The following is a 27,838-nucleotide window of genomic DNA, read 5'->3' on the forward strand; positions in this document are numbered from 1 at the left end:
CATGGATCCGTTGGCTTGAGTTCCCCCAGCCCCCCCCCCAACCGCCTCCAGTAAAGAGGGGGGTCAGAAGAAAGGAACATCAGGGGGCCGGAAGGCAGGACGGTGGTCTTTCTTCCTTTTTCCCCGCGGGCTTATGTGCAGTTGGGGTGGGGAGGATGGAACTTAGAAGAGTTGGGTTCAGCTGTTGAGTTAGCCCAATCCCCTTCTACCTGGCAGAATGTTCCCCCAGCCCCCCCCCCAACCGCCTCCAGTAAAGAGGGGGGTCAGAAGAAAGGAACATCAGGGGGCCGGAAGGCAGGACGGTGGTCTTTCTTCCTTTTTCCCCGCGGGCTTATGTGCAGTTGGGGTGGGGAGGATGGAACTTAGAAGAGTTGGGTTCAGCTGTTGAGTTAGCCCAATCCCCTTCTACCTGGCAGAATTTTGGCCTTCCTGGGGCCCCTGGGTGGTGTGTATGTGCAGACGGTGTGTGTGTGCATGCACGTATGTGTGTGCATATGTGTGTGTATGTGTGTCCTTGTGTGTGTGTCTGTCTGTTTGTGCCTCCCTTGTTGGGTGTTGCTCAGTGGCCCTGCACCGTGACTCAGCCCCTCCAGGCAGCCTCCTGCTCTGCACTTTCCCGCCCACTGCTGCTCCTGGCAGCCAGGGCAGTAGGTGGTGGCTCCATTTTCAGGGTGGGGAACCCCAAGACTTGTGAGAGGCAGATGGGGCTGGAGCTCAGCCTCACGATGTGCAATCCAGGTGTGACAGGCAGCAGGGGCAGGGTGTAAGAGCTAGGGTGGCCCCGCCCTGCCACCCCAGGCTAGGACCTTGTGGGGTCCCAGTGCCTTCCCAGGGCAGAACGGGGCTGCAGCCCACCTGCAATAGAGAGGGCTCCTCTGCCTTCTGGGAGGGCCCCTCACCTCACCCCCGGCATCCTGGACCTTGCCGCTCAGAATGTCAGTGTGTCTTCAAGGCAACTGTTTGGACCCAGAGTTGAAGCCAGTAGTCACCTGGCCTTCAGTGCTGTGCCAAGCTCCACAGACCTTTCTCAGGGTGGCACTGCCCCTCTCCAGCACCCCATAGTGCACCCCACATTTGAAACGCAAGTCAACATGAAGGATGATTCATTTGCTTTCTCATGCGTTTTTTACTCAGAGACAGAGCCCCCAGTCTGACTTCAGACTGACTTGAGAGAGCCAGTGTCACCCTGGGGGTGGTAGGATCCCAGCCCAAAGCTCAGACAGGGACCACTTCCCCAACTAGCCCGTTCAACTGGCTTTGGAAAACGGGCCTTTTCCTGAGGGCTTTTTTATGGTATTATGGCACTCCATGCTACTTTCAGGGACCTATGGGGACCGGCCAGTCCTGCTGAGGAACTCCTGCCTGGCAGCTTTACTGCCTGGGAAGCAGTTTCAGAAAGACCCAGAGACGGAGCAGAACATTGCTGGAGGCTTCCCAGGTCCAGCCCCCAGGAACATGTGGCTTCTTGCGGGGCAGTCCTGGAGATGCTGTTGTTTCTTCCTCCCCACCTAGATTGGCAAAGGGACGGGCCCTCCCTCTCCCACCAAGGACCGGAAGAAGGATGTTTCTTCCCCACAGCGGGGCCAGTCCAGCCCCCACCACAGGAACAGCCGCAGCGAGAGACGGTGAGCAACGGGATGGCATGGCGCCTGGGTGGACCGAAGAAGCCATCCTTCCCTCTCATCTTCTAGATCACTAGATCACTTCCCCCCACCACTCTCTTCTCTCTCCCACTCACTCTCTCTCCCTCTCTTTTTTTTTTTTTTCTCCCCTTCAAGGGAGGTGATTTGTGACAGTGGATTTATGTGTTCATGGGTTGGTATCTCCCATAGCAAGATGGCCCCATTTCCCCAGAGCAGACAACACCCAGCCAGTTCCTGGCTACCTTGTGCCAGGTCACCAGGGCCACTTGTATCTTCAAAGCATGCGACAGATGGATTATGTGAGAGGCAGGGGAGAAGGGACGCCCCCCCTCCCAAGGCAACGAGTTCTCCCAGGAGGAGGGTTTGCACATTAGATGCCAGCTAGGTAGAGTCAGTGCAGGTGAGAGCGAGCCAGGACCACACTCTGGAGAGCACTCGGTCTACCGCTGCAGCGAGGGCCCCTCAGGGACGCCACCAGGGGCAGCTCCCCCTCTCTGACCAACCACTCACTTCCCCCTACTCTGCTCTCCCCCCCACAGGCCCTCGGGTGAGAAGAAGCCTTCTGAGCCCAAAGCCATGCCAGACCTCAACGGGTACCAGATCCGAGTGTGAGGCAGGTGCCAGCTCCACAGGCCTCACCTGCTTCTGGGGACCAGGGCTCACCTGCTGGAACCAGCCTGGCTATGGAGAAGCAGGGGCTGGTGAAGAAGTGGGGCAGGGCTGAGGGAGAGTGCGTTCCAGCTCCGCCCCCAAAGCTGTTTCTCCTTCCACTGAGCCAAACCCCCTGACTGTGGGCAGGGAGGCAGTAAATTTTTGGGGGTGGGGGAGAGTTTTTAACTCTACAACTGAAACTTACGGTATTTGGGAGAAACTTAAGACAAATGGATCTGCTGATGGCCAGAAGGCCATTGCTAGGAGATCTAAGTGTCATGGGGCTGTGTGAGGAGGTGCTAGCTCTTCTGGTGCCTCCACCCTGGCGTCTCTGTGATTTGGGTGCATCCTATCTATGGGAAGTAGCCCAGCCCTACCAGGCCTGTGGCGGGGGTGGGGCTGAGGAGTGCAGGGGTGTCTCCTGTTCTGCCTGCCCTGGCAGAATTTAACCCAGGGAAAGGGAAGCAGGGTAGGAATTGTCCTGAGAGGGGTCCTTGTGTAGCTCGCAAGTCAGGAGCTTAGCACAGGCCACAACTGCCCCAAGGGCAAAAGTCAGTGGCTCAGCAGAGCACTGGGGCCTTGGCAGCCCCCACTTGCAGTGCTGTGTGGGTCGTCCTGCCTCCAGTGCAGCCCCAGGCTGCAGGGGTGTTGTGGGAGAGCCTGGGGAAGGACACAGGGTGAAGAGTCCTGGCCCTTGCTGGTCTGCTTACTCAGCCCCTGCTCTGCCTGCTGCTGCAGCCAGGGGCCCCCGGCACAGGAGTTGAGCTTTATGCAGGGCCCAGACTTGCACTGGGGTCAGCATGACGGGACTGAGCAGAGCCGGGTGCCGGTCTGAGAACTGTGACTGGGCATGGGGACCGGGTGGACACTCAGTGCCAGTGATGGCCTCTGCAGGCCCCATTTCTGCATGGCAGCTCTTGCTGGCAAAATCAGGAAGAACCCAGGATGCTTGGGCTGGGACCGCCTCCTGCATCTAGCAGTCCACCCAGGCTTGGGTGGCAGTGAGGGCCAGGCCTGTGGCTTGCCTTAGTTCCTCACAGGGCCCTGTGGAGAGGAGCCGGAGCAGCTGGGGTCATCCATAGCCTGCCCGCCAGGCATGAGATGCTTGGCAGGAAGCGAGGGGTCCCTGCCAATAGGGAGTGGAGAGAGGTCGGCAGGGCTGGGAGTCGGTTTTGGAGGCTCAGGTCACAGAGGTGTAGGAGGAGGGCACAGTGCAGCCCCTGAGGTGGGACAGAGTCCAAGACTGAGAGGCGTAAGTGAGAAAGGATGTGAGGGAGAGGGTAGGGCCAGGCTGCCCTGGGGAGTGGCGAGTTCGCTGCCGCAAAGACTAAATGGCTACTTGTCAGGAAGCTGTAGAGAGGATTCAGGTTGTGGAAGGGTGGCTGGATGAGGTGGCCATTAAGGTTTCTTTTTACTGAGGCTGAGTTGGTCATGGCCAGCTGTCACTGAGGCTACAGAGAGGGTTGGGGCCTGAGTAAGTTGGGATCAGAATTAGGGTTGTAAACTCAAATGCCCAAGGGACTGCAGGTGACAAAAGGGAGGGCCGCAGGGCTGGGTGGGGACTGTGGCAAACTGCAGAGGTCACAGTTAACCCCATTAAAGGGGCTATTGCTGCCTAGGGGTTCTCACAGTGCAGGCCCTGTATTGCCAGATTTGTCCGATCTTTCAGAGGTCAGAACTCTGAACTGTCATGTAAAATGTGATTTTTGTTTTTAATGTTGGCAATCAGTTCAAAACATGTTAAAGCCTCAGTACCGGTGAAAGTGTGCCGGTTTGCGACCTCTGGAGTAGGGAGAGCTTGAGCTGGGGAGAGGTCTACTGAGGTACTTTGGGGTAGGAGGGTGTGGAAGTTCTGTGCTTCCCAGAGCTGGGCTGCAGGGGGGCAGGTCCTTGCAGCTTAGGAGAAGAACCGCTGCTGGGACTCCTCCAAGACTGGGCCGCTGCCCTGGGTTCATCCTCTTGGCTCTCCTCGTAGACCAGAGAGAACTCAGAGACCCCCTGCAGCTGCTGGGTCACCAGAGCGGGTAGAGTGGGGATGGAGAGGCTCTCGGCCAGCCAGGAGATGGATGGCCAGGGGCAGGATGCCTATACTCAGCGCGTCCGGCAAGGAAGACACCGGCAGCTGGCAGCTTTTCAAACCACCAGCTCTTGGACCAAAGCAGACCTGGCAGGGCCTGGCCAGGGGCACCCAGAAGGCCAGCTGGTCCAGTCCCTTGCCTCACTAGAGCCCTGATGGGGCCAGCTGGGTCTAGGGGGGTTCCTAACCTCCCTCCTGGGCTATAACCCGGCCAGATCCATTGGAGGGGCATGGTGACCCTGACACCATTCCATTTCCATGTCACTGGGGAATGGTGGTCTTCAGGTTTCTGCATTTGCCTAGGAGGTGTGAGGCCTCTCTGGGTCAGGATGTGGCCCCAGAAGCTCTGGGAACTTCCTGGGAAGGGCTGGGTTCCAGGGCAGGGGATGAGTGACCTGGGAGCTGAGAGATGTGGGGGAAGTGTCTCCTGGTTGGAGCCCCAGAAGGCGCTCTCGCCCCAGGATCCTGGAGCCCTCTGGGGAGGGGGGAGGGACAGAAGGAAGCCCCGCCCCATCCTGGGGAGGGGAGAGCTGACCCCAGAGGGTCTTCTCCCGGCACTCAGCTTCCTGAGCTGAGACCTTGGGCTGTGGACAGGACACAGAGGTGCTTTTTCATTTATGTTCACGATTTCTCATATGTAGCAACCCCGCCTCCCCTCCTGGGCGTGTTTACACAGGCCCTGCTCTCTGGGGAGGGGCTGGCCTGGCTGCAAGGTATCTGGGGAGGCAGAGAGGCAGGGGCTTCGGGGCCTTAGTCACCACCCATGCATCACTTCACCTCACTCCCTGTGAGGGACAGGTACCTGGCTGACGTGGCCCCAGCTCTTCTGCCCCAGGTGGGGGCTGCTGGCTGGGGAGGGTCCAGGTGAATCAGGTCAGAGGAAGCTGCTTGGTGAGGGTGGGCTGGATGGGGGGGTGACCATGTGGTCTCCCCAAAGCCTGGCTCCGTGTGTTAGGTGCCAGGGTCGGAACCCTGGGAAGCCGGGTGTGAAGCGCCTTCCTGTTCTCCGGACAGCCAGTCCTCTCCCTCCAGGGCCTCAGTGCATTCTCACAGTCCCCTCAGCCATCATGCCAGCCGTCCCGTCCTCACCCAGGCTTGGCCAAGTGGGGAAGCAGCAGCCCTCTGGCCTGGGGTTGGGATGATAAAGCCCAGGACCAAGGCTTAGAGAAACAGAAAGGGCCAAGTTGACCACATCTGATTTCCAGGCCTTTTGTCATCTCGGGCCCCGCCCCTTCCAGCTCTGACTTGACTTCCTGGCTCAGGAGTGGGGTCCAGTGCCCAGAGGCGTGTGCTCGTGTGCCTGGGTCTCCTGCCCAGAACATTTCCTGGCTTAGCTGCTGCAGCACCCCCAGGCCTCGAACAGGGGGGCCTGTGCACTGAGTCCAATGTACCGAAGATGGGGACCAGTTCTCTAAGGGGCACGGGTGGGAGGAGGTCCACCCCACAGGGTCCCATCGCCTCCTACCGACTGGCTGCCATGGTGCTAGCTGCAAGGCCATCAGTATTGACCCCCTTGCCCTGTCTTGGTGCTCCAGAGCCCCAAGTTCCCTTTTCCTTCAAGTGTGGCGAGAGGAGAGCCCCGGATGATGGCCGTGCCTCCCTTCAGCTGCCTTTGGCTGTGTGCTGTACTAGACTCTGTTCTTCCTGTTCTCGTCAGTATTCACTTTTACACTTCGTCTCATTCCTGTTCTCACTTCTCCCTGGAATGAATAAAGTCTCCCCAGCTCCGGTGTGTGGGCCGGGCAGAAACCATGGGCCAGCCTCGTCTCCTTTCCTTTGGGAGCTGGAGCATGAGCCGACCCCCCATGGGTAGCAGCCCCCTGGGGCCCACGAAGAACCCCATCAGAGATGGGGGGAGTCTAAAGCAGCAAACAGGCAACCTTCCATCCCTGAGGAAGGATAAAATTGCTGGGGTCCAGGACGTTCATCCTCAGCCTGAGGAAACCACTCAGTTCCCGTTAACCCAGTCCAGGAGTGGATCTCTCTCTCTGTCACAGGAGAACCCCTCCTCCCTCACAAGCCCCTCGAGGCCTAAGTCTGCCCCCCGGGGTTCGTGCCAGAGCCCTGCTCTTCCTGTCTCAGTCTGCCCTGTCCATCAGGAACAAAGGAAAAGGAAGGGGCGTGTTATCTCTCTCTCTGTCACAGGAGAACCCCTCCTCCCTCACAAGCCCCTCGAGGCCTAAGTCTGCCCCCCGGGGTTCGTGCCAGAGCCCTGCTCTTCCTGTCTCAGTCTGCCCTGTCCATCAGGAACAAAGGAAAAGGAAGGGGCGTGTTCTCCTGGGAGATGAGCTTGCTTCAGGAAACCATAGCAACAGAGAATGAAAGCCCTTGTCATCGCAGTGGCCAGTGGCCAGCCCGGAATCCATGGTGGCTAAAGCCACAGCTTTGGGAAACACCCTCTGGGTCCACCCCCTTTATCCTCACATTGTCCCTCCAGCTCCGGCCCTTTTCCGGTGCCCGAACAGTTGGAACCAGAATTAGCAAGTATCTTTTGGACCCCACGGCATTGCTCAGCCTTCACCCTTCCTCCCTGCAACTTTGCTCTTTCATTCAGTTTGAGTAAACCCAGACGTGTATGAGAGGAGATGGTATTTCCTACTTCTTGTCCCAGCCAGTCCCCACGAGACCCTGGCTCCAAGTGCAGTTCAGCACAGCCCGGCTGCCTCGTCAGCAGCAGTGTGGGTGCCCAAGAGCCCAAGAGAATGGAGAAGGGACTGCGGTGCACCCATCGCCCCCAGGGGGGAGAGTGCTTTCTCACTATCCCTTTCTCTCTTATCTCTGTCGCCAGCAAGTGCACCCTATAGCAAAAAAAACAAAAAAAATGAATGCAGAGTCCAACATCATTGCAGACTCCTGGGAGGGTGGGTTATGTGGGGATGGAAGGGCTGCCTCATTGCCTGCCCCATTTTCCTCGTGCTCACAGCACGTGCCTGCCTGATTTAGATCCATAGGTCTAAATGAGTTGGCCCTTTGGATACAGGGGGCACTCCTCAGAGCCCTGAAGATGAAGAGATTGCCACCTTCTGCCAAGAACTGGCGTTTCTACTGTGGAGGGCAGTGTCACTACGGAGTGACAGCCCTATCGAGGGCCAGGCCAGATGCAGGCTTACTGGTAGCCCTAGTGTTTGCTAGTGGGAGTAAGGGGACCAGCTGCTGAGCCTGGTGGGGACGGGCTACCTCGGGCCAGCTGGAAGGGCAGCTCGTTTGGTCCAGTCCCCATGACAATGTGCAACAGACATCTGGACTCCCTCCAGCTCCTAGCCAGGAAGGACTTGGTCGTGGGAAACAAACCTGGGAGACCGAGTGAACAGGCTCCAGTCCACTCCACTGCTGGCCGAGGCCCCAGGCCTTCGGGTCATAGGAATGATTGGAGATGGGCCAGAGGGCAGAAGGCAGAGTTCCCTTCAAAACACAGGAAATGCACGTCCTCCTGGCCCAGGCAGATCTACCCCCTTACCAGGCTCTGGTCGGACTGGCCCTGGCAGTTTCATTTTGCACAGTTGCTCAGGAGGGAGAGGAGACACAGGTGCATCAGGGTGTTAGGAGTCCAAGGCCACAGAGCAGCGCCCCCTGGTGGAGCCTGAAGGAGGGTCTTCACTCCCAGGAGAAGAGACACCATGCTGCACATGACTAACCAATCACAAAGGAATCCTCGCTTAAAAGCTACACCAGGGCAGGAACTGGAGAGAAAAACAAACAGAACAGCAGCAGCCTGGTCGGTGGTTTCCCTTCTTGGTCTTCAGCTTCAAGCTGCCTCTGAGTTCCCCTCCCACACTCACCTCCCCTCGGTGTCTACCTTATGAGATAGCCCGTCTCTCCTGCTCCTGGAAAGGCTGCAATCTGGGGGGCGGTCTCCTGCTCCTGGAAAGGCTGCAATCTGAGGGCAGGGGTGGCAATACACAAAGCAAAGGGGACCGTCTCTACCTTCGGGACTTCTCCACTTCCTGTATGAAGACCATCTGAACCACACCTGCATGGCCACCTCGCAGGGCCACCTTTAGAAGTCTAAGTGGAAACACTGTGCAAAGGGTCCAAGTACTGGCTCACGTTTAGTGACCGCGGCGCCCATGGGCTCTCCTGGGCTAAACCTCAAAGCACAGACCTTTCAAATTCTGCCCTGCCCATGGATTCAAGTCATCTGGCCTAGCTGGGGAAGACTGGCCACCCCCAATTCCTACCAAAAATTCTCCAGAATTCTCAGCATCCCTTTCTTGCCAAACCCCAAACAAAACAATTTTGGCATCTGAAAATTGCTCACAAGTCTTAGTGATTAATTTGCACCTCACCACAGGCTGTGAAGTGAAACATCAGAGGTGAAGTAACTCGCTTGCAGTCAGTGACCTCCCAGGCCAGGTGACCAGTGCCATTCCTAATCCCGGGCTAAGTGTTCTTTCTGCTGAATCAGCAGATCCCAAGCCACGCAGCTTTAAATAATTTGGATACCTGGAGACTGCCTCAGAGCCTAGAGTGGGCCCAGGCATCTGTTCGGGTTGAGGGCAGAAAGCCGTACCTGGTCTAAGGGCTCCCCGCGGACATGTGGGCATGGCGGGGCTTCCTGTGTAGGGAGGCCGCACGGGGATAACAGTATAGCCGAGTTAGGCCGGGGAAGGAAGAGAAATTCTCCCAGCGACAGATGGCTCGCAGCTCAGCCCTGGCTCCAGAACGCAAAAGAGATGATCAGAAATAGACACTCAGCAAGAGGCATCTGCCACATGCACCCTGCCTCCCGCGGCTGCCACAGCTCTGACCAGAGACACAGCAGATCCCACTTTCCACAGACACTCCCTGAAGCGCAGCACGCACCATGGGCGGCAAGGGGCAGCAGATGGAGTAAGAGTGAAAAGCAGCTGAGAGACCTATTCTCCTCTTGCTTAGCAAGGATGGGGGAGAGCTGCACCCCAGCGAAGGCAGGGCAGGAGGTTCCCTCAATCCCCGTTTCCTCCAGGCCTCAGAGCAGTGGCATTTGCCTCAGCTAATGGAGGGAGAGCACAACCAATTTCTCTGGTCTGGATTTAGGTCCTGAGATGCTCACTCAGGATTAAAAGCACCTCAGTGTCGTACCCTCTGTCCACCTCATTCTCTAGGCCATCCCTTAAGGACCCAGGCCTTCCAGCGCCTAATAAATTGAACAACAGTAGGAGGAAGAAAAGGTAAACCTTTATTGGGGAAAAAAAAAAGTTTAAATGACCACTTAAAACCCCCATTTCATTTTCAAAACATTAACATATAAGAAAACAAAGAAAAGCTCATCTGTCGAGCTCCTGCCCTCTGCTGTCTTCAGCTCTTTGTAACCTGCATCTCCTGGCAGGAGAGAACAGTGACGGCCCTAGTCCTGGGAACCAGCAGGGCACTGTCTCGACACCATCTCAGGAGGTGCCCGGGGAACAGACAGAGCAAACGGTAGGGGTATGGACAGACAGCCTGGGGCTCAGACAGGCACATGCCCAGTACCCAGGAAACGAGGTTTACAAATACGCACGCGCAGGGAAATAAATCCCCCAGAACCTAGGCACAGAAAGCGTATAACCGTGAACGTAGCAGCTGGACACAGGTCGGGCCTTTGGCTTTCAAGCAGTGGAGAGAACATTAACTTCTGGTTTGCTGCCCCTAATTCAAGCCTCCCGGCCACTCGCTTCAGTTCCACTCTGGAGGTCAAGTGGGACAGCAGAGGATCAGAACTCCTGGGGTCAGCAGTGACTGAGTCAAAGGAGATGTGGGGAGGAGCTGGTCCAGAACACTCCAGGCCACACTCCAGCCATGACAAATTAAGGCACGGCAGGGGCTGCAGAGGCCCCCGCTCTGGATGGGCCAGGGCGCCTGAGTTAAGAGAGGGAAGGTGGAGGCAAATGGCCCCAGGCTTGGCTGGACAAAGCAGACACCCAGGCAATGCTGCCCATAGCTTGGCCCAGTTTTGCCCACGGCAACCTTTCTGCTGAGACAGTTTGGCCTGAGCTAAATACCAGGTTTTTCTATAAAGAAATGGAAGGGAATGAAGAAGACGGCAAAAAGTAAAATGTTATGGGAGGAAAGGAACAGAAAACTGCTTCTTGGTTGTGCAGAGGAAAGAGAACCCCGTAGGTCCTGCATCCAGGCTGAGGCAACTAACCAGCCCGCCTCCTGTTGCCCCTACTGGGACTCCTGCTCCTGCCCCAGTTCTGCAGGCTGCAGAGGCCAATGAGAAAGGACTTTCCTGAAGGTTCTCTCTCTTCAGCCTTAAGGAGTCTTAAACTTCACATCATTATCCCAGCCCTTCAAACCCCACATGGGGGTTCCAACTTCTGCCTCCCTCAGGACAGTCTGGGAAAAGGACAAGCCCTAGAGAAAGCACATCATGACTGGGGGTGCTCTGGGCAGGAGGTACAGAGCCCAGGAGCATCCCCAAATCAGCTGCTCCAGGATGGGTGGCGCCATTCATTCCCAGAGCCCAGACGATGAGCATGCCCTGGCCAACAGATGAATGCCTGATGAAACAGAAGCTAAAAGGAGAGAAGGCCATGCCCCTGCTGCTGTCTGGCAGCACACATTCTCCTGCCCTCAGCTACAGCCCAGACGTGGCGAGAGGGCTGGGCAGAGGCAGGCATGGCCATGCACAGCGGTCCCACCCAGGAGGATGCACTCATGGCATGCATAGCCTACATGTGCCTGCCTGGCGGGAGGGATGGGCCCAAGGGTCATGAAGGCAGGGAGAAGGCCGAGTCAGAAGGGACCACCAAGAAACCACCTTAAAGCAAATAACCAATGAGATCAATAGCTCCCGCAACCCTGGTAATTAAAAATCAAGGGGTAGCGCTGGATACACGGAAGGAAGGGGGAACCCCTTTCTGCCTCTCCCAGGGCCACATCTCCTATGTGGCACAGGATTAGGAAGAGGTTAGGACGGGGTGGGGACCACAGGCAGAGAATGTGGACAGGCCTGGAGAAAATCTAACCATGGGAAAAAGGGAACAAGGAGGGGGAGGGAGGGGACGTTAAGTTTCTTGGATCTAAGTTTCCAGAAGCATGGGGTATTTCCACAGTCTCTGATCCAGTGAGCTCTTCTAGAAGAGAAGCTCTTTTCCCTCGGAGCCCCATCATGGGGTGGTGACTTCCATCCCGAAGCTGGCTAGCAGGCAGAGGTGGTCTGAAGAGCAGAAGGGGTTGGGTAGGCCATTGGCAGCCCAGAGAATCTCTTCGGAGAGAAGGGAGAGACGGCCCAGGAGCTTGAGAGTTCCATCTCGATACAGCCTGTGATCTGGTGGGGGTGCAGGGGGCTGGGGCAGGCCCCTCTGGGAACACCCTTTATGCAGCTGTCCCACCCTTCCTCCCAGCCTCCTCAGCCTCTAGGAAATCGGTATACCCCTAGGTCAGGTGGCCTGTGCCTGAGGAGGCCTGGTTTTCTCAGACATGCTCCAAGATAATATCAATGAATGAGGACGGGGTCCAGGGGGGCTGTGGCACACTGGTCAAGCCATCAGAAATCAGAATTTTAAACATGAGTAATCAACTCAAACTTTTTTTTCTTTTTTTTTAGGTTTCTGCCATAAGGCATGTGCACTCGCTGGAGATAGAGAGGGGGGAAGGCAAGAAATTACTTCCCAGGGGGATGGTCACTCCACAGTCCCTTCTCTATTCTCCTCTTGGGATTTGGAGCACACATCTACGTAGGCCCAGCATGATTCTCAAACAGCCAGGTCTGGGACCTAAACTGCAGTCAGCCATGTGGGAGTCCAGCACCTGCTAGGCCCTCAACTCAAACATTAAAAAACAAACAAACAAAAAAATTCTTCAAACAAAATTGGCATGGAGCTGACAGGACAATACCAGTCATATACTACTGGTATAGAGTGAGGAACAGGAAACAGGGTCTCTGACCTCACGAAGTCCCTCACTAACTGGCAGTCACTGAACAGGTCCAATCACCCTCCGGTGCTCTGTTTTACTTCTAAAATAGGGATGGTGCATGACTGTTCTAGTCACCACTCTCTAATCCTGCAAGGGTGAAAGAGAGAAGACAGGCAAGTGGCCTATGGGGAGAAGGATGAGGATGACCCTTGCCAGGCAGGAATGAAACCTGCTCCTTGGCAGGCCAAGTCCCAGCAGCCCAAGCCATGCCACCAAACGTCTGTTCCCAGGGACCCCAGGAGAGACTTCAAGGAGCCCAGGATCCACCAGGCTTACCAGTATTGCCCCTATTCTCGCAGGGCTCGGCTGAGAAGAAGATGTAATCCACTGTCATTCCTAGACCCAAGGGCATCGTGGTGACCTCTGGGCGGCCATGCTGGGGCAGGAAATGGGTATACACCGACGTCAGGTGGAGACAGTGCTGGATGGTACCTATGGTCCTACAGAGATGGAAGGGGAGTTGTCAGTCAGGATGTCAATGTGACTTATTCAGGTTTCTCAAGGTCACAATGGCTTATCTATGTGTGTGTTAGGAAGTTCTTAAAGGGATGATCTGGAATGAGTCCGTCTCAGCAAATCCCTTTCCATGCTCATAAGAGAAAGGCAGTTGTAGCTTAAGTTACCCTAGAAATGACACAGTGATACAGAGACCCTAAAACTTCTCATCAGTCTCCAAGGGCTGCCTGATACAGGGTACCTGCCCTGTCTGTGGGCCGACAAGCTCTGCTATCAGGCCTTCCTGCTAAGGAGAGGGGACAGGGGCTTTCCATCTGTAAAAACATGGCCAGTCACTTCTGGATTCTGCATACTAAGATGCACCTCTATAAGCTTAGCAGGTATTGGGGAGCAGAGCACTTAGCACAAAGTACTGCCCAAATCAGTCTCAGGATACCAGTGGGAGTCTCACACACAGAGGTAAGAACTGGACTAACAGCAGAAGAGAACTGAGGGGAGGTTACCTGGGGAAGACTGGCTCAGGTTCAGATGTATCTTCCTCAAGAATACACTCGGCCCAACCCGCAGGTCGCTCTGTAGGGGACCAAAGGAAAAAAAGGTTTTATCATTCGTAGACAATGAAGCAGGGTCAGATCTTTCTTCCAGGAAATCCCTCTCAGATCCTTAACTAGACTGTTCCAGAAAGATCCAGAAGGAGAAAGGGAAAAACAAATAGTAAGGACAGAAAGAAAACAATGAACCAAAGTCAAGAGCCTCTAGAAGAGAGAAATACATGTCTCTAACATAAAAACTGTCTTCCTTGGTTCAGCACCGTTAAAAAAAATAATGTAGGCCTCTTTTTAGAATAGGTCATATGGTCACTCAGTATAAATACTGATATCAAAATAAAGACTGACAGTAAGAGAGGAAGTGAGAAATCACCTCCCCCTGCCAAGGGGGATGGCCATACTGCAATCCTTTCTCCTCCATTCTCTGCCTGGAATTCTGGGAATGTATGTACATGAGCCTGGCATGATTTCCAAGACACCAGATCCAAGACTCAAACTGCAGTCAGCTGTGTGTGAGTTCAGTGTCTTATCTACTATGCCACTTGCTGGTCCCAATTAGGAATAAATTTAACAAAAGTATTAGAAGACACTGAAAACTATAAAGCATGGGAAGAAATTAAAGAAAATGTAAATAAGTGGAAAGATAGCCCATGTTCATTGATAAGGCAGTATTGTTAAAATGGCAGTACTTCTCATGGGGCCAGCAGGTGGCGTGGTGATGAAGGCACTGGACTCCTACATGGTCGAGAGTAGTTCACTTCCCAGACTTGGCAGCTTGAAAATCACACAGGGCACATATGCGTGTGTGTGCCCAAAATCAGAGAAGGGATTATGGTGTGACCATCCCCCCGGTAAATTAATTTCTTACTTTCTCTCTGTCTCTCTGTCTCTCTCCAGGAACGCACATGCCCTATGTCAAAAACGTAAAACATAAATAAATACTTCCCAAATTGATCTATAGCAGAAATCGATACACTGATCCTGAAATTCATACAGAAATGCAAAAGACTCAGGATAGTCAAAATGATCTTGAAAAACAACAAACTGACAGGACTTACACTTTCCTATTTAAAAATATACAAAACTATAATAATCAAGACAGTGAAGTACTGGCATAAAGACAGACACAGTGGTGAATGGAGTAGAACCAAGAGTTCAGAAACTCATATAGTCAATTGATTATAGACAAAGGCATATAAATGGAAATTGACTGTTAACAGGGATAGGGTTTCTTTTGTGGGTAATGAAAATGTTCTAAAATTACACTGTGTTGATGGTTGCAAAACTCTGATATATTTAGATCCAATGAACTGCACACTTTAAATGAGTAAATTTTATGATACATAAATTTCTTTAAATTTTTTTCTTTGGAAAGGTTTTTGCTATAGGGTGCATGTGCTCACCAGAAAGACAGAGAGAGACAGACCCCAAAGGGTTGGCCAAGCCACAATCCCTTCTCCTCCATTCTCCTCTCGGGATCTTGGGCACACACGCACACGGACCCAGTGTGAGTTTAAGCCACCAGGTCCAGGACTTGAACCGTGGTCGACTACATGGGAGTCCAGCAACGTAGCCATTATGCTAACTGCTGGTCCCGAATAAAGTTACCTTTAAAAAGGGATAAAGGGGAGCCTGCAGGTGGCATGGTGGTTAAAGCACTACTGCGTGATTTGAGTCCCCAACCCAGTGCATGCCAGGCACAGATGCATGCAGGTCCAGAATCCAGAAAGGAAAATGGAGAAAAAAGGACAGGTGTGACCATCCCCCATGAGGGGATGATTTCTCACTTTCTCACTGTCTATCTCCAGTGAGTGCACTTCCTCTAACCTTAAAGAAAAAAAAAAAAAAGGCAAGGGACTGTTATGGACAACTTCATGCCAATAAATTTGATAATTTAGATGGCATACAATGCTCTTTTAGGGAACCAGCAGTTAGCGTAACGGCTATGTCACTGGACTCCCATGTAGTCGATCGCAGTTCACGTCCCGGACCCGGTGGCTTAAAACTCACGCCAGACACGTGTGCGTGCGTGCCCATGATCCTGAGAGGAGAATGGAGGAGAAGGGATTGCGGCATGACCATCCTCCTGGGGGGTGATTTCTCGCTTTCTGTCTCTCTGTCTCTGTCTGCCTGGCGAGCGCACACGCCCTATAGCGAAAACCTCTCATCCTCTGTCTCCTGCCTTGTTTTCAGCAGTATGTTTTCACTCTTGTGCTGTATCCAACCTGCCTTCATTTTTTGTGATTTTTAAAAATTTTATTCTTTTCTTTTGTGTTCTCCTTTTATAAAGGCAATGGTTTCATTCTTCTTATTCATAGGAAAATAATCACAATTTCCATTTGCGTCATGGTAACAATTTTTATCGTACAAATTCGGTATTCTCTGTCTACCTTTTGTTTTTCTATTCCTTCCTCCTTTTATTCTGGAAGTATTTTAGCACAGATCCCCATGCTGCTCCTTTTGGGCAAGCCCATCTTTTAATAAGTTGAGGTTTTTCTGCACTGGCTATCTGTAATAAGTGTACTGAAGGGAAGGGCTTGGTATGCAGTCCAAGTAGCAGGACTTTCCTCATGACCCAGAGTTATGTACCAGTCCCTTTACTCTTCACTTCTCAGCCAAAAGAGATATGTGGCTCTTTAAGTATCACGTTACCTCTCTGCCATCTGAACAGGCTGCTTACTGTAATGTGGCTTGATTCCTTGCTTAATCCTTCCTCCACTGCCTCTTAGGATGACAAGAGATGCAGAAACTCTCTTATCGCTACCTGTGCATTCAATTCTTGTTGGAAAAATAAGGACTTTGGTACAAGGGACACTCCCCACCTTGGAGAACTGTACTCTGCTGGTTCTTTCTGAGACACACACGGTCCCACAGGTAAGTCTCTCCATACGTCCTCAGCCCCCCATATGATTTCCAGGGTTTCTTGCAGCCACTCCATCTGTGGTGTGGGTCATGGTTTAAGGCTGTCTTCAGAATGCCTACTTTTTGTCAACGGTAGAGTTTGCATTTCTTTTTTCCCATTCTTACTGCTTTAGAATGGTTTCAGAGACAAGAGGAGAATATCAAGGTTACTCTGCTACATTTGATCTGGAAGTTCTCACTAGAATGCTTTATTGCAACCAGGATGATTGTTAGCCTATGATTTTTAAAGCCTTAACATGTGTATCTTCTCTCCCACACATACTGTATACATGCTAGTTATTAGTGACTTACGCCTAGGAAGGTTAAGTGGCTTACTCGAGTTCTCAAAGCCAGTCAGAACCAGGTCTCTTCACCCCTAGTCCAGTGCTCTATTGACCTTGCAAATCCATGCATGCATATTGCCACTTCAGTCAAACAATCTTCTAGGTATTCTTACTAACACGAGCAGTCTCTGAGAATTAAATCTAGAAAAGATGGAAAGAAGGCCAAGAAACAGGCTAAGCTCCCATTACCTGGCTTGGTGTCTGTCACTCCTTCCATAAGAACCAGTCCTGCTGGTCGCTGACAAGCGATGGCACAGAAGCGGAAACGGAGCAGGAAGTCTCGGGCATACTGACGTCTCTCTGTAAACCAGGAAAAGTCATACGGTGAACGAAAAGAAAACGAGCTGCATGCTGACACCTCAATATCAAGAAGTGTCCAGCACAGGGACACAGAGAGACGTATGGCTCTGAAGACATGAGATTTTCCAACAGCTAGGATTCTGAGTTGTCCACTTCACTAGGTGACTGGGGGAGGGAAGTGAGAAAAACAGGAGCTTGCGAAGAAATTGAGGGAATTGTATTTTCCCTTGTCACTGAAGTGCACCTTTCTCCCAAAGTGGATGTGAAAGCACAGCCAGCGAAGACTGACACAGGCTCACCTGATCTCTTGGGGTGACAGGAGGTAACATACTGACAGCAATCGGTGATGCCCAGGGAGCTGGGCCACAGTGGGGCCTGCAGCTTCCTCTGGTAAAGCTGATAGGAGAAGTCTTCCTGTCCAGATACCTACAAGGCAAGAGCAGGGGGGAATGAGGAAACCAAGACAGAAAGAGGAAGTAAGAGCCCATGTTTTGGGTCATGTGGACAAATACAAACACATACAATCACACACCACAAACACGGTATAAGCAAGCCATGTAAGTCTCAGGAGAGGGTTAAAAATAAGGTGCTAATTAAAACCACTACATTTTCACTAGAAACACTGAAATGTCCATGAGACAGGAATGAGGGGTAAAAGAGTGAGATAAATGAGTCAAGGAGAATCCAACTGTATGGACAGGTGGTCCCCTAACCTTCACCTCAGAAATGACCTACACAATTCTCCACAGGGAATAGCAGCTCTCGGGGGGCTTTATCTTGCAACAGGAAAAGGCTCATTTGATCTGGATCAAGTCTAAGATCTCAAGCCTAATTTTGGGAAACCACAGGGTCAGGCTGAATGGAAAATGCACCAAAGCACATTACCGTATCCATGTCACCATCCTCGGTCAAAGCCAATGAGCAGCCCGGAAACGGACAGAACGTAGCAGGGGAGACGTTCGGCAACATCAGTCATCTGCACATCTCCAACACGCGTAGCAAAGCCCCCTTTATTTCATTTAACAACAACAAATATTTGAGTGCCAACTATGCGCAAGACACTAGCTAAGTGCTGGGACGGGGCGGTGACAGACGCAGTCCCTCTGCCCTTTTACGGGCATAAGTTTTCAATGTGCTAGCTGCAGTAAAAGAGACTGAGAACTTAACGGCCATGTAATAGCCACGTGGCTTTGGGCAAGTTAGTTAGTTGGGTTCAATATCCTCTACTATAAATGGAATAATAATACCATGTGCAATTAACAATCTTAATAATAACCATTACTATTGACTGTTTCCTTTGAATCAGATACTAGAAAATACTTTACATATATTATTTAATCCACCAAAACAACACAAAACAAAAACCCAAAACAAAAAGACACCTCTACAACAGGTCCTACTACATTCCCAATGTACAGATGAGGCAAATCAGGCTTAAGAAAATGAAGTAACTTGCTCAAAGTGATAGAGTGGGGATTTGAACTCATGACTGTCTGGCTTTAAAGTCAAGTGCCCTTATTCACTATACCTACCAGTCTGCATGTATAGTCTCTCAGTATCTTCTTTTTTTTTTTAATTATTTTATTTAACTGTATTTATATTGTTATTTTTAAATTTGGCCAGAAAGAGAGAGAAAGCAAGAAAGCAAGACACTGGGTCTGAGACTTGAACCGTAATCAGCCATGTGGGAGTCCAGCGCCCTTAACCACCATGCCACCTGCTGGCCCCTCTTTTTTTTTTTTTTTTTTTCGTGGTTTTTTTTGCAAATACATTTTTTTTTTGGAGAGATTTTTGCTATAGGGCACGTGAACTCACCAGAAAGACAGAGACACAGAGAGACAGAAAGCGAGAAATCATCCCCCAGGGGGTATGGCCACTCTGCAATCCCTTCTCCTCTGTTCTCCTCTCGGGATCTTGGGCATGCACATACACGCACCCAGCGTAAGTTTAAGCCACCAGGTCCAGGACTCGAACTGCAGTCAACTACATGGGAGTCCAACAACGTAGCCATTATGCCATCTGCTGATCCCATCTCTTAGTAGATTCTTTATCCCTTCCTCTGAGCTCTGATTACAGCTCCTTTAGAGCAGAATAATGCCTTTCTCTGAACACATGGCAACTAGGACGTTGCTGGCACATGAGCAATCTCATGAAAATAAAAGGCCCAAGTGTTCAATAATAATTCAAACATTTCGTGTCCTTTCTCCATGTGCCATGCCAAAAGCTAAGCAGTAATTTGGGTCAGTAATTTGGTTCAGAAATAGCAGAGGAGCAAGGAGATTAAGTGACATATATATATTTTTTTAAAAAATCAGTGAAAACAAGGTATCTATACTATCAACATTCAGCAGTTCTAAGAACTTAGATCGCTATACAAATTGTTGAATGGGAGAAAAAAGCTGCAAATGAACCATTCAATATATATCATGTTTATAAAACACGCAGCAGACTACATGAAGGCTGTTATAAGCAATCATAACATATCTGAGGGCAAGAGCTCTGGGGCCAGACCACCTGGTTAACAAATCCTGGCTCCACAACTACTTGCATAAACTAGAGCAAATTACTTAAGCTCTGTGCCTTTGTTTCCTCATTTATAAAACAGAACCAGTGATAAAATTTGCCAAAAAAAATAATGAGCTAATAATGTAAAGTGCTTAAAACAGCTTAATATATGTAAATGTTTATTACAGTATCCCAGGACCCTGGATGGCACTATAAATGCATAGAAAGCGATGTGATAGAACACCACCACACTTAGAGCAGTCATTACTTGATTCTAAGAGGAAAAGGTAGGGAATATAATACAGGGGGCTTTTTGCCCTACTTTATATTTGAATTCTTACAAGAATGTACTTATGTATTCATTGTGAGTTAGAAATAAAGTAATGATAAAAATGGAAAGGATTCCAATATGCCAAAGGTACTCAAGAGTTCCTAACTTCCAGGCTTGGGCACGAGCTATTCCACATAACAAGGAGAAGCAGGAAGGAGCCAGAGCAGGTGTAACCGAGGTCCCTGCACAGAAGCACCGCTGGATGCTGTCACTCGAGTGTCTCCTTGGCCCCTGTGCCCACCCTACATGGCCTCTCCCATTTCACCTTCCAGGCAGGCATCCCATGGTACTGGAGCTCTCCATCCCTGATGAAGTTGTAGAGAGGTGAGTCAGGGACGGAATTCAGGTCCCCGCACAGGATGATGGGACAGTGGCTACCATCTGACAACCTGGCCACCTTGTCCACTTCGGCCAGGAGAATGGCCATCTGGGCCAGCTTGACATCGCCCCGGCGTGGATTATATAGGACATGGGTATTTGCCACACAAAGAGGGGCCACCGAGACTTGCCCCAGGCCTTCTGGGACTAGTGGCTGCAGTAGCAGTACTAAGCCCACATTGTCCCGATTAAGAAGCTCCAAGCCAGGCCGGAAGTACTCCACCGGGCTGGCACAGAGCAGACGGAATCTGGTCGGCTTGTAGCAGACAGCACAGCCATCCGTTTTACATCCAGTCCTCCTCTTATAGAAACAGGTGAACCCTGCAAGGAAAACCAAGCCGAGTAGATGAGTCAGAGACCTCAAAGCCTGAATCCCTTCCAACCAGCAGCAACAGCCCAGGTATGTGTGCCGAAAGCAGTACTCTTGCTGCTCAGCAATGGGAGCCTTCACCCTCGCCAGTTCCTAGGTCGTGCAGAGGTTCCCTTATGATGACTGAGGAACTGAAGGAGGGAGAGAGGGATAAGCCATGATAGAAAGAGCATGGAATTGGGAGTCAGAAAGTCAAAATCCTAGGCCCAGACCCACCAGCTTTGTGACTTCTGAGCAAGTCGCACAAGTTTTCAGAACCTCAGTTTCCTCATTTGTAGAATAGGGTAATAGCCACATCAGATTGGTTACTTCAAAGACTAAATGGCAGGGCCAGTGGATGGCATGGTGATTGAGGCACTGGACTCCCACATGGCTGATTATGATTTGAGTTCCACACCTGACAGCTTGCTTTCCCACTTTTTCTGTCCTCTCTGTCTCTCTCTGTTCAGTGCTATAGTCCCACTTTTTCTGTCCTCTCTGTCTCTCTCTGGTGAGTGCTATAGTCAGCTAAAAAACAATAATAATAATAAATAAAATTAAATAAATAGGAATCAGCAGATGGTATAATGGTTACATCACTGGACTCCAACATAGCCAACCGCAGCTCCAGTCCCAGATCCAGCAACTTTAAACTGACGCTGGGTGTGTGTGCGTGCGTGCCCAAGATTCCAAGAGGAGAATGGAGGAGAAGGGACTGCAATGTGGCCATCCCCCAGGGGGTGATTTCTCTCTTTCTATCTCTCTGCCTCTCTGGTGAGCAAACACACCCTATAGAACTCTCTCTTAAAAAATTAAATAAATAATTCTTTGAGAATATTTAAATGGCAATATGTGTCAGACTTGCTTTAAAAATTGGAGAACTCTGGGCCAACAAGTGACACAGAGATTAAGACAGCTAGATCTCACATAGCCAACTACACAGTATAACTTGAAAATCACATCAGGCACATATGCATGCATGCCCAAATTCCCAAGAGAAGAGAGGGACTGTGGCATGACCATGCCCCCTTGAGGGTGATTTCTCACTCCCTCTCTCTCTTTCTTTCTCTCCAGTGATTGCCTGTGACCTACAGCAAACTTAAAAAAAAGCTGGAGAATTCTACTTTCTCACCCACTCATGGAAAAAGCTGGCTCACAGTTAAGAATGAGGGTTTACTAAGACAAAAGAAAAAGATGGTGTCCTCAGGAGAGAGCAGACGGGGCTGCAGGAAGAGGCTGCTTTACCCATCATTCGCAGAGAGGGCTCCAGCTGCTCCCAGTAATGATCTTCCTGGACTTCCTGGAGACACAGGATCTGGGAAATTGGCAAGGAAATCAATCACTCCAGAGTGCTAGAATATAACTGTACCCGCTAGGAGCAGACCCAAGGCCAGGTGGGAAACTACTGTGGCTCTCAGGTAGGCTCACACCTGAACTTGCCACAAAGTCCACCCTTCCCAGTCACCAATGGCAAGAACAGGCCCAGACTTAGGCTGAAACCAGACATATGCACTGGATTTCCTGTTCTAGAATCCCACAAGTCTCCTCTCTGCATAAAGATGCTCAAAAGTGCATGCTTTAAGAATTCCAGACTCCAGGCAGCCCCAGCCCTAGGCAGGACCCCAATCACTGAAACCACTATGGGGCTGAACTCATTTCCCAAGAGCACTGGGAGACAGCCCAGGGCCAGCACCAACACTGCAGTTCCTCCCCTCTTCACTCACATCAGGGTCCCAGTGCTGGAATTCCTGCATGAGGTTGGCAAAGCGGTAGTTCCAATTGAGGATGTCTGGGTGGCAATGCAGGTAGAGCTCTGAGCTCTGCTGCATCAGGTCCTGGGCCAGGATGTTATAAGACATCAGAGTGAACTGGAACTGAGGGCCGTCCCCTGCTTCCAGGCCCTGAGCATCTGGCTGGGTGGAGAAATCCTCCCATTCTCGCCACAAGATTTCTGCAAAGGGGTGGGGGGAGAGATGCATGACAAGTCTGTGTTACCCAGAGGACTCACCGTCTCCATGCCTGACTTGGTAATATTAGGCCCAAAGTTCCGTTTTCCATCTTCCCTGTCACCCATTCCTCTCTGCAGTGATTTGAGCAGCACTTTAGAGACATTCTTCAGCTTACATGGTTAGCTCCACAAAGCCAGAGACGGCCTTGGCCTGCTCACCACTGCATCCCTCACACCTAACACCTAATAGATACTAGACCAACTTTCATAGTCCGACAACCTTTCACTCCTGATAAATCCAGGAGCCTCTCGAGAATCATTCAAATGGGTATGCTTAACAGTCCCCTGAGGTTAAAGACACTTCTGAAATAGTGTCAGCCTTGGGTGTTCTCCAACCTGTACACCTGGAACAGTCTGTGGGGCCAAAGACCATGACATACCCAGTCCCTCTCCCTCAAAGCATCAGACAGCATAGGGGATTTTGAACCTATCTGGGCTATGGAACTCTGTCTTCAAATTTTCATGAACACTCTGGGAACCAGCAGTTAGCGTAATGGCTATGTCACTGGACTCCCACGTAATCGACCGCGGTTCGTGTCCCGGACCTGGTGGCTTAAAACTCATGCTGGGCAGGTGTGCGTGCATGCCCAAGATCCTGAGAGGAGAATGGAGGAGAAGGGATTGTGGCGTGACCATCCCCCCTGGGGGGTGATTTCTCGCTTTCTGTCTCTCTGTCTGTCTGGCGAGCACGCGCACCCTATAGCGAAAAAACCTCTCCAAAAAAAAAAAAAAATTGTTCATGAACACTCAACATGTGACACCGATGACATGAGTTATTCTAATTGAAGCAGACTAGAGGCCCCAAACCCCTCCGCCCTACCCAAGAAAGCCCTTGTGCCACCTCCAGAGAAATGACAGCGTAGAGAATCAGAACTAGGGTCTGTTTCAGTTCTTCCACTACCCCACTATGTGGTCTCAGCTTGCCCTGCCACCTCTCTGCACTGTGGTTATTTCACCTGCAGGCCAGATGACGGGGCTGTATGACACAAATCTGTAAGGCCTCTCTAGATCTGCCCCTGTGAGATGCTCAGCCACGCGGAGTACACTGGCACAGCTCCTGCCAGGGGACCTTCGCTCCAGTGACAGTTCCACCCACGCCCAAGACAGCCTGCTGCCCTGGCTCACACAGCCAGTTGTCACTCACCATGATATGGTATTTCCACTGGGGGAGGCTGCAACTGCTCCAGGCCCTCAAAGTGCCACATGGAAGCCTCTTCCTGGGGCATCGGCTCAGGTGCTATGCTCCAGGCCATCACTGCAGGGTCCTCTTCCCACTGCTCTGCGGCCATGGCACCCACTGGGAGGACAGAGCAGTCTGCATACTGGGGGCCCGTCTGCATAGGAACGGCTGCCCACATGGGGCCTTCGGCCTCGGGCAGTGGCTCCTCTCCTAGCACCTCGGAGAAAGGCTCCTTCAGTTCTTCTGCTGCCCGCAGGTCACTCAGCTGCCTGCTGGGCCACCTGTCCTCTGAAGTGGCTTCCTGTTCTGCAGGATTATCCATCAAGAGTGCCAGGCTGCTCTGGGCCAGTCCCTTATCTGCAAGGGGACCCTCAATCTCCGTTGAGAGCACTTGGCTCGACCCTTCTTCTCGCCACTGCTGCAGCAGGCCCTCACACTCCTCCTGGTCAGGGCCCCGAGGGGCCATGGCAAAGTCGCCCTCTACCTGGGGGGACGAGCTCTTGGCCAGGAGGGCGTTTTTTCGACATGTGAAGAAAGCATCTAAGAGGAAAGTCAAAATACCAGGTTAAAAGAAAACAGAATCACCCAGCTCACACTCTTCTCCCAGCTGAAATGTAAGCCCACTCAGCAAGAACCATATCCCGCACCTCACCCGGCTCATCACGACCCCGTCCACCTTAAGACCTGTGACATCATCATCGTCAAAGCAAAGTGCTTACCATGTGCCAGTACTGTTCCAAGTGCCTTAGGAACATTAGCTAGTACCTGACAGGGCCCTATAAATACTCATGCGTGAGTGAAAGGAGAGGCTGTCCCACATAATCTAGGACAAAGCCACACATAACCACACGCCGACTATTAGCATCAATTCTCTGGTTCTAAGAACCACATTACGTTGGAAACAGCACTTGACTGTGAATCAGAACTATAGCTTATGGTTTAGCACTGAAATTAATGAAATTAACTGACCTTGGACAATGCCCCTAGTCTGATGGGCTTACTCTTGAGTGTAAAATGGAAACAAGAGAAGTCTGGATTAGATAATCTCCAAAAATGTTTCCAGCTCTATAAATTCCCTAATCTATGAATGTACTCTAAAAGAAAAAAATATATATCCTAAAGTAGGCAGTTTCAAAAGCTATACAACTGACTTCTTAGCAAAGGCCCGTGGGCCTCTACTCAAAGCTATCACAGCCTTCATTAACAGCAGTCCCACTGCACAACACATCTGAGGCTGTAAATTAGATGCCAACAGCTGACCGTAAGAGACCACTGACATCTCTCTCCTAAAGCAGCCACCAATGACAGCCAACAGGCAAGAGAACAGGCAGGAAGAACTCTAAAACTAGAGTCCCCAAACTCCAAGCACAGGATTATGGTGAGAGCACAAAACCCGCCCACACTACATTACTGACTTACCTCACGGGACAAGTGACAACACGTGATGCTGACCCTCAGATACTCCGATTCATTTTACTGGCAATTTTCTCTTAAAAGCAAGAAAAACTTAAAAAAGGCTCAACTACTAAAAGATGATACAAATATCTTGTTAATGGCCTGTGAGAATTTACATCCCCCTAAACCACTGATTTTCTACCAGGGTGATTATTGTCATGTAATGTCCAGAGACATAGTAGTTGTCACCACCATGGCAGTAATGCTGGCATCTAGTGGCTAGAGGACAGGTATGCTGCTGAACATCCCACGACACACACAACAAGCCCACAAGTGACCTGGTCCAAATGTCAACAGTGCCAAGATTGAGAAACCCTGCCCTAAACCCATGAGTTGAGTTGCTGGGTTTTAGTCTCAGGGACATGGTAATTTCCTGCCCATAGCATCCTCTATGTCAGGGGTCCCCATGCCCCAGGACCACAGACCAATACCACAGTCCATGACCCAGCAGGTGGGTAGCAGGCAAGTGAATGAAGCTTCATCTGTATTTACAGCCGCTCCCCATAGTCCACATACTGCCTGAGCTCCGCTTCCTGTCAGATCAGTAGCAGCACTAAATTTTCACATTGGAACATGTCAAAAAATCCCATTGTTCACTCATCGCCCCCATTCATTCCAGTTTGGCTTTGAACACAGCTGCATTCTAGTTACAAGAAAACAAGCTCAGGGCTCTGATTCTGCAGTATGGTGAGCATATAATTATTTCACTACACTTTACAATATAATAAAAATAGAAATAAAGTACACCATAAATGTAATGTGCTTAAATCACTCCAAAACCATCCCATGGCACATCAGTCAGCGGAAAAAATGTCCTCCCTGAATCTGGTCTCTGGTACCCAAAAGATTGGGACCATTGCTCCAGATAACAGAGGTTCTCTGAGTTATATGCATGAGGTTACTGGCTTTTAAATTTAACATTTTTGGTGATGGTGATGGTAGTTTGCTTTTCTGCAACAGAATGATTTAAAAAAATAAAATAAAATAAAATAATTGCAGTGGCTCAGAAGTACAACGTAACACAATGCTCAGACCACATGGGAGAGTCTAAGGTTTGCATCCCTCTTTGTGCACACGCTGGGCACATAGATGTGCCTGTGTTCCCGGCTAGCTGAGACTGGAGTTAGATATTGGCTTGAGAGCCCTGGTAAGGATGCTTGTCTCCATCTCTCATGGAATAAGTGAATAAACTTAAAAAGAAAAATATGGCCAGCTTGCTGGTGTGACAGTTAAGGCCCACTGCACGTGGAGTCCCAGGTCCCGTGGCTTGAAAAACATGGCAGGCATGTGTGAGATCATGCATGTCCAAAATCCCAGGAGAAAGGAGAAGAAATTGCCACATGGCCATCCCCCTGGGGGACGATTTTTCTTTCCCTCTCTCTCTCGTTCTCTCTTTCTCTGGCAAACAAACTCACCCTATAGCAAAAAAAAAAAAAAAAAAAGTATCCAGAAACCAGATACACAAAGTTAATAGAAGTGAGACTACTGCAATGTGTAGGTGGTGGGGTGGAGGTCTCATCTGAGAATCCTAGAACCTTACTGGCCTAAAAATCTCAGGACTAATGCATGTCACCAATGCTGCCATTATGTACACTGGAGAAACACTAGAAATGACAGCAACATAGCTAAAGTAATACACTGAGGTCTCTGAAAACGTGTGGCATGCCCCAGTCCTCAAAATACAAATACACAGGATATTCCTGAACTGAGTACCTACTACACGAAGTTCCTCAAGAAGTTCATGGAAAATATATATCATGAAAAAAGTATGTATGGCTTTCAAAATGTTTAGCACCAAAATAAACTTGAACTTTAATTCCATTTTCGCAGAATATTCTGAAGTCCCCTTGTATACCAGGCAGTGTGTCAACACTAGAGATACAGTGAACAAAACAGAGACAGCCCTGCCCTCCTAAAGCTTTCATTCTACTGGCAGAGGATAAAAGTATTTTTATATGAGCATATTTTATTAATGCTACATACATACTGTGTCCAGTTCCAGAAAGGAAGGCACAGAGGGCAAGTTGGACCCCTTATTTCTAAGAAAAGTTCCTGCTAGGTCTTGCCCCCTAAACCGCAGGAGGAAAAGGTCTGGCATTCTATAGGCCCTGAGAGAGGAACTGATGGTCTCATAGAAGCCTCTGGAATTTTAAAGTCCAGGAACAGGGGCTGCCGACGGAGAATTAAAAAAAAAGGGAATCCCCCAAAGGATCAGCTGGGCACTGTCACCACGCCACTACATCTCTCTCTACACGCACAGGGAGAAGGCTTCCAAACTGAGATTTAAACGTGGCTCTGACGTTTGAGCACCCTATTTTCAACCAAGGACGGGGCTGAGAGGACAACGAGCTGACAGGTGGCTGTTAAGGGTGAGTGTGAAGTTAAACGGGGCAGGGGGCAGGCAGGGACGTCCAGGACTCAGCCCAGATCCCCCAGGGCCGCCCCGCCTCCACCTGCAGCGAACTCAGGCACCTGCTTCAGCCCCGACTTGCTCCCCATCCCAGCCGACCCCAAGCCCCCTCTGCACCCCCAGGCCTGGGAGGGGAAGCCGCTTCCACGCTTCCTCACCCCGCCTCCACATTAACCGTGATCCGACGTCACCAGACCACAGGCGTGAGGAGGGGGCTGCCCACAAGGACTGTCGGCCAGGCTGGGGCCTCGTGGAGTCAGGCCGGGCCCCGTGGGGCCGAGGGGCAAGGTCCGCCCACCCACACCTCACACTGCGCAGGGAAAGGTGGTTCTGGGGCCCGGCGCACTGCACGCCCTCCCGGGCCCCGCGGAGTCCCGCAGAGGCGGCCCAGGCCAGGCTCCAGCCTGGAGGGACGCGGGGC

General features: G+C 51.1%; 2 protein-coding genes across 3 annotated transcripts in view; one reads left to right on the plus strand and one right to left on the minus strand.

Annotated features, from left to right (window-relative positions):
- Nucleotides 1–6,123, plus strand: part of VASH1 (vasohibin 1) — a 20,299-nt gene extending 14,176 nt beyond the window's left edge. The window contains exons 6-7 of the mRNA XM_006157068.3: nucleotides 1,513–1,625; nucleotides 2,183–6,123. Coding sequence (XP_006157130.1) covers nucleotides 1,513–1,625; nucleotides 2,183–2,255 — 186 coding nt within the window. The 3' untranslated portion in view covers nucleotides 2,256–6,123. The remainder of the gene's footprint in view (nucleotides 1–1,512; nucleotides 1,626–2,182) is intronic.
- A 3,594-nt stretch (nucleotides 6,124–9,717) lies between these two features.
- The window catches only part of ANGEL1 (angel homolog 1), a 34,188-nt gene continuing 16,067 nt past the window's right edge, over nucleotides 9,718–27,838 (minus strand). The window contains exons 1-10 of one of the 2 annotated variants that reach the window (XM_006157070.3): nucleotides 24,972–26,322; nucleotides 23,517–24,092; nucleotides 22,089–22,315; nucleotides 21,610–21,679; nucleotides 19,903–20,336; nucleotides 17,101–17,227; nucleotides 16,691–16,801; nucleotides 13,212–13,281; nucleotides 12,529–12,692; nucleotides 9,718–11,602 (exon numbers count right to left, since the gene is read on the minus strand). In XM_006157070.3, the coding sequence (XP_006157132.1) occupies nucleotides 11,442–11,602; nucleotides 12,529–12,692; nucleotides 13,212–13,281; nucleotides 16,691–16,801; nucleotides 17,101–17,227; nucleotides 19,903–20,336; nucleotides 21,610–21,679; nucleotides 22,089–22,315; nucleotides 23,517–24,018 (1,866 nt within the window). In that variant the 5' untranslated portion in view covers nucleotides 24,019–24,092; nucleotides 24,972–26,322 and the 3' untranslated portion in view covers nucleotides 9,718–11,441. Of the gene's footprint in view, nucleotides 11,603–12,528; nucleotides 12,693–13,211; nucleotides 13,282–16,690; nucleotides 16,802–17,100; nucleotides 17,228–19,902; nucleotides 20,337–21,609; nucleotides 21,680–22,088; nucleotides 22,316–23,516; nucleotides 24,093–24,971; nucleotides 26,323–27,838 lie in introns of those variants that run through there. The other variant, XM_006157069.3, reaches the window with a different exon arrangement.

Source organism: Tupaia chinensis, unplaced genomic scaffold (genome assembly GCF_000334495.1).
Source record: "Tupaia chinensis unplaced genomic scaffold, TupChi_1.0 Scaffold000528_1, whole genome shotgun sequence".
In the NCBI taxonomy this organism is placed as follows: Eukaryota; Metazoa; Chordata; class Mammalia; order Scandentia; family Tupaiidae; genus Tupaia; species Tupaia belangeri.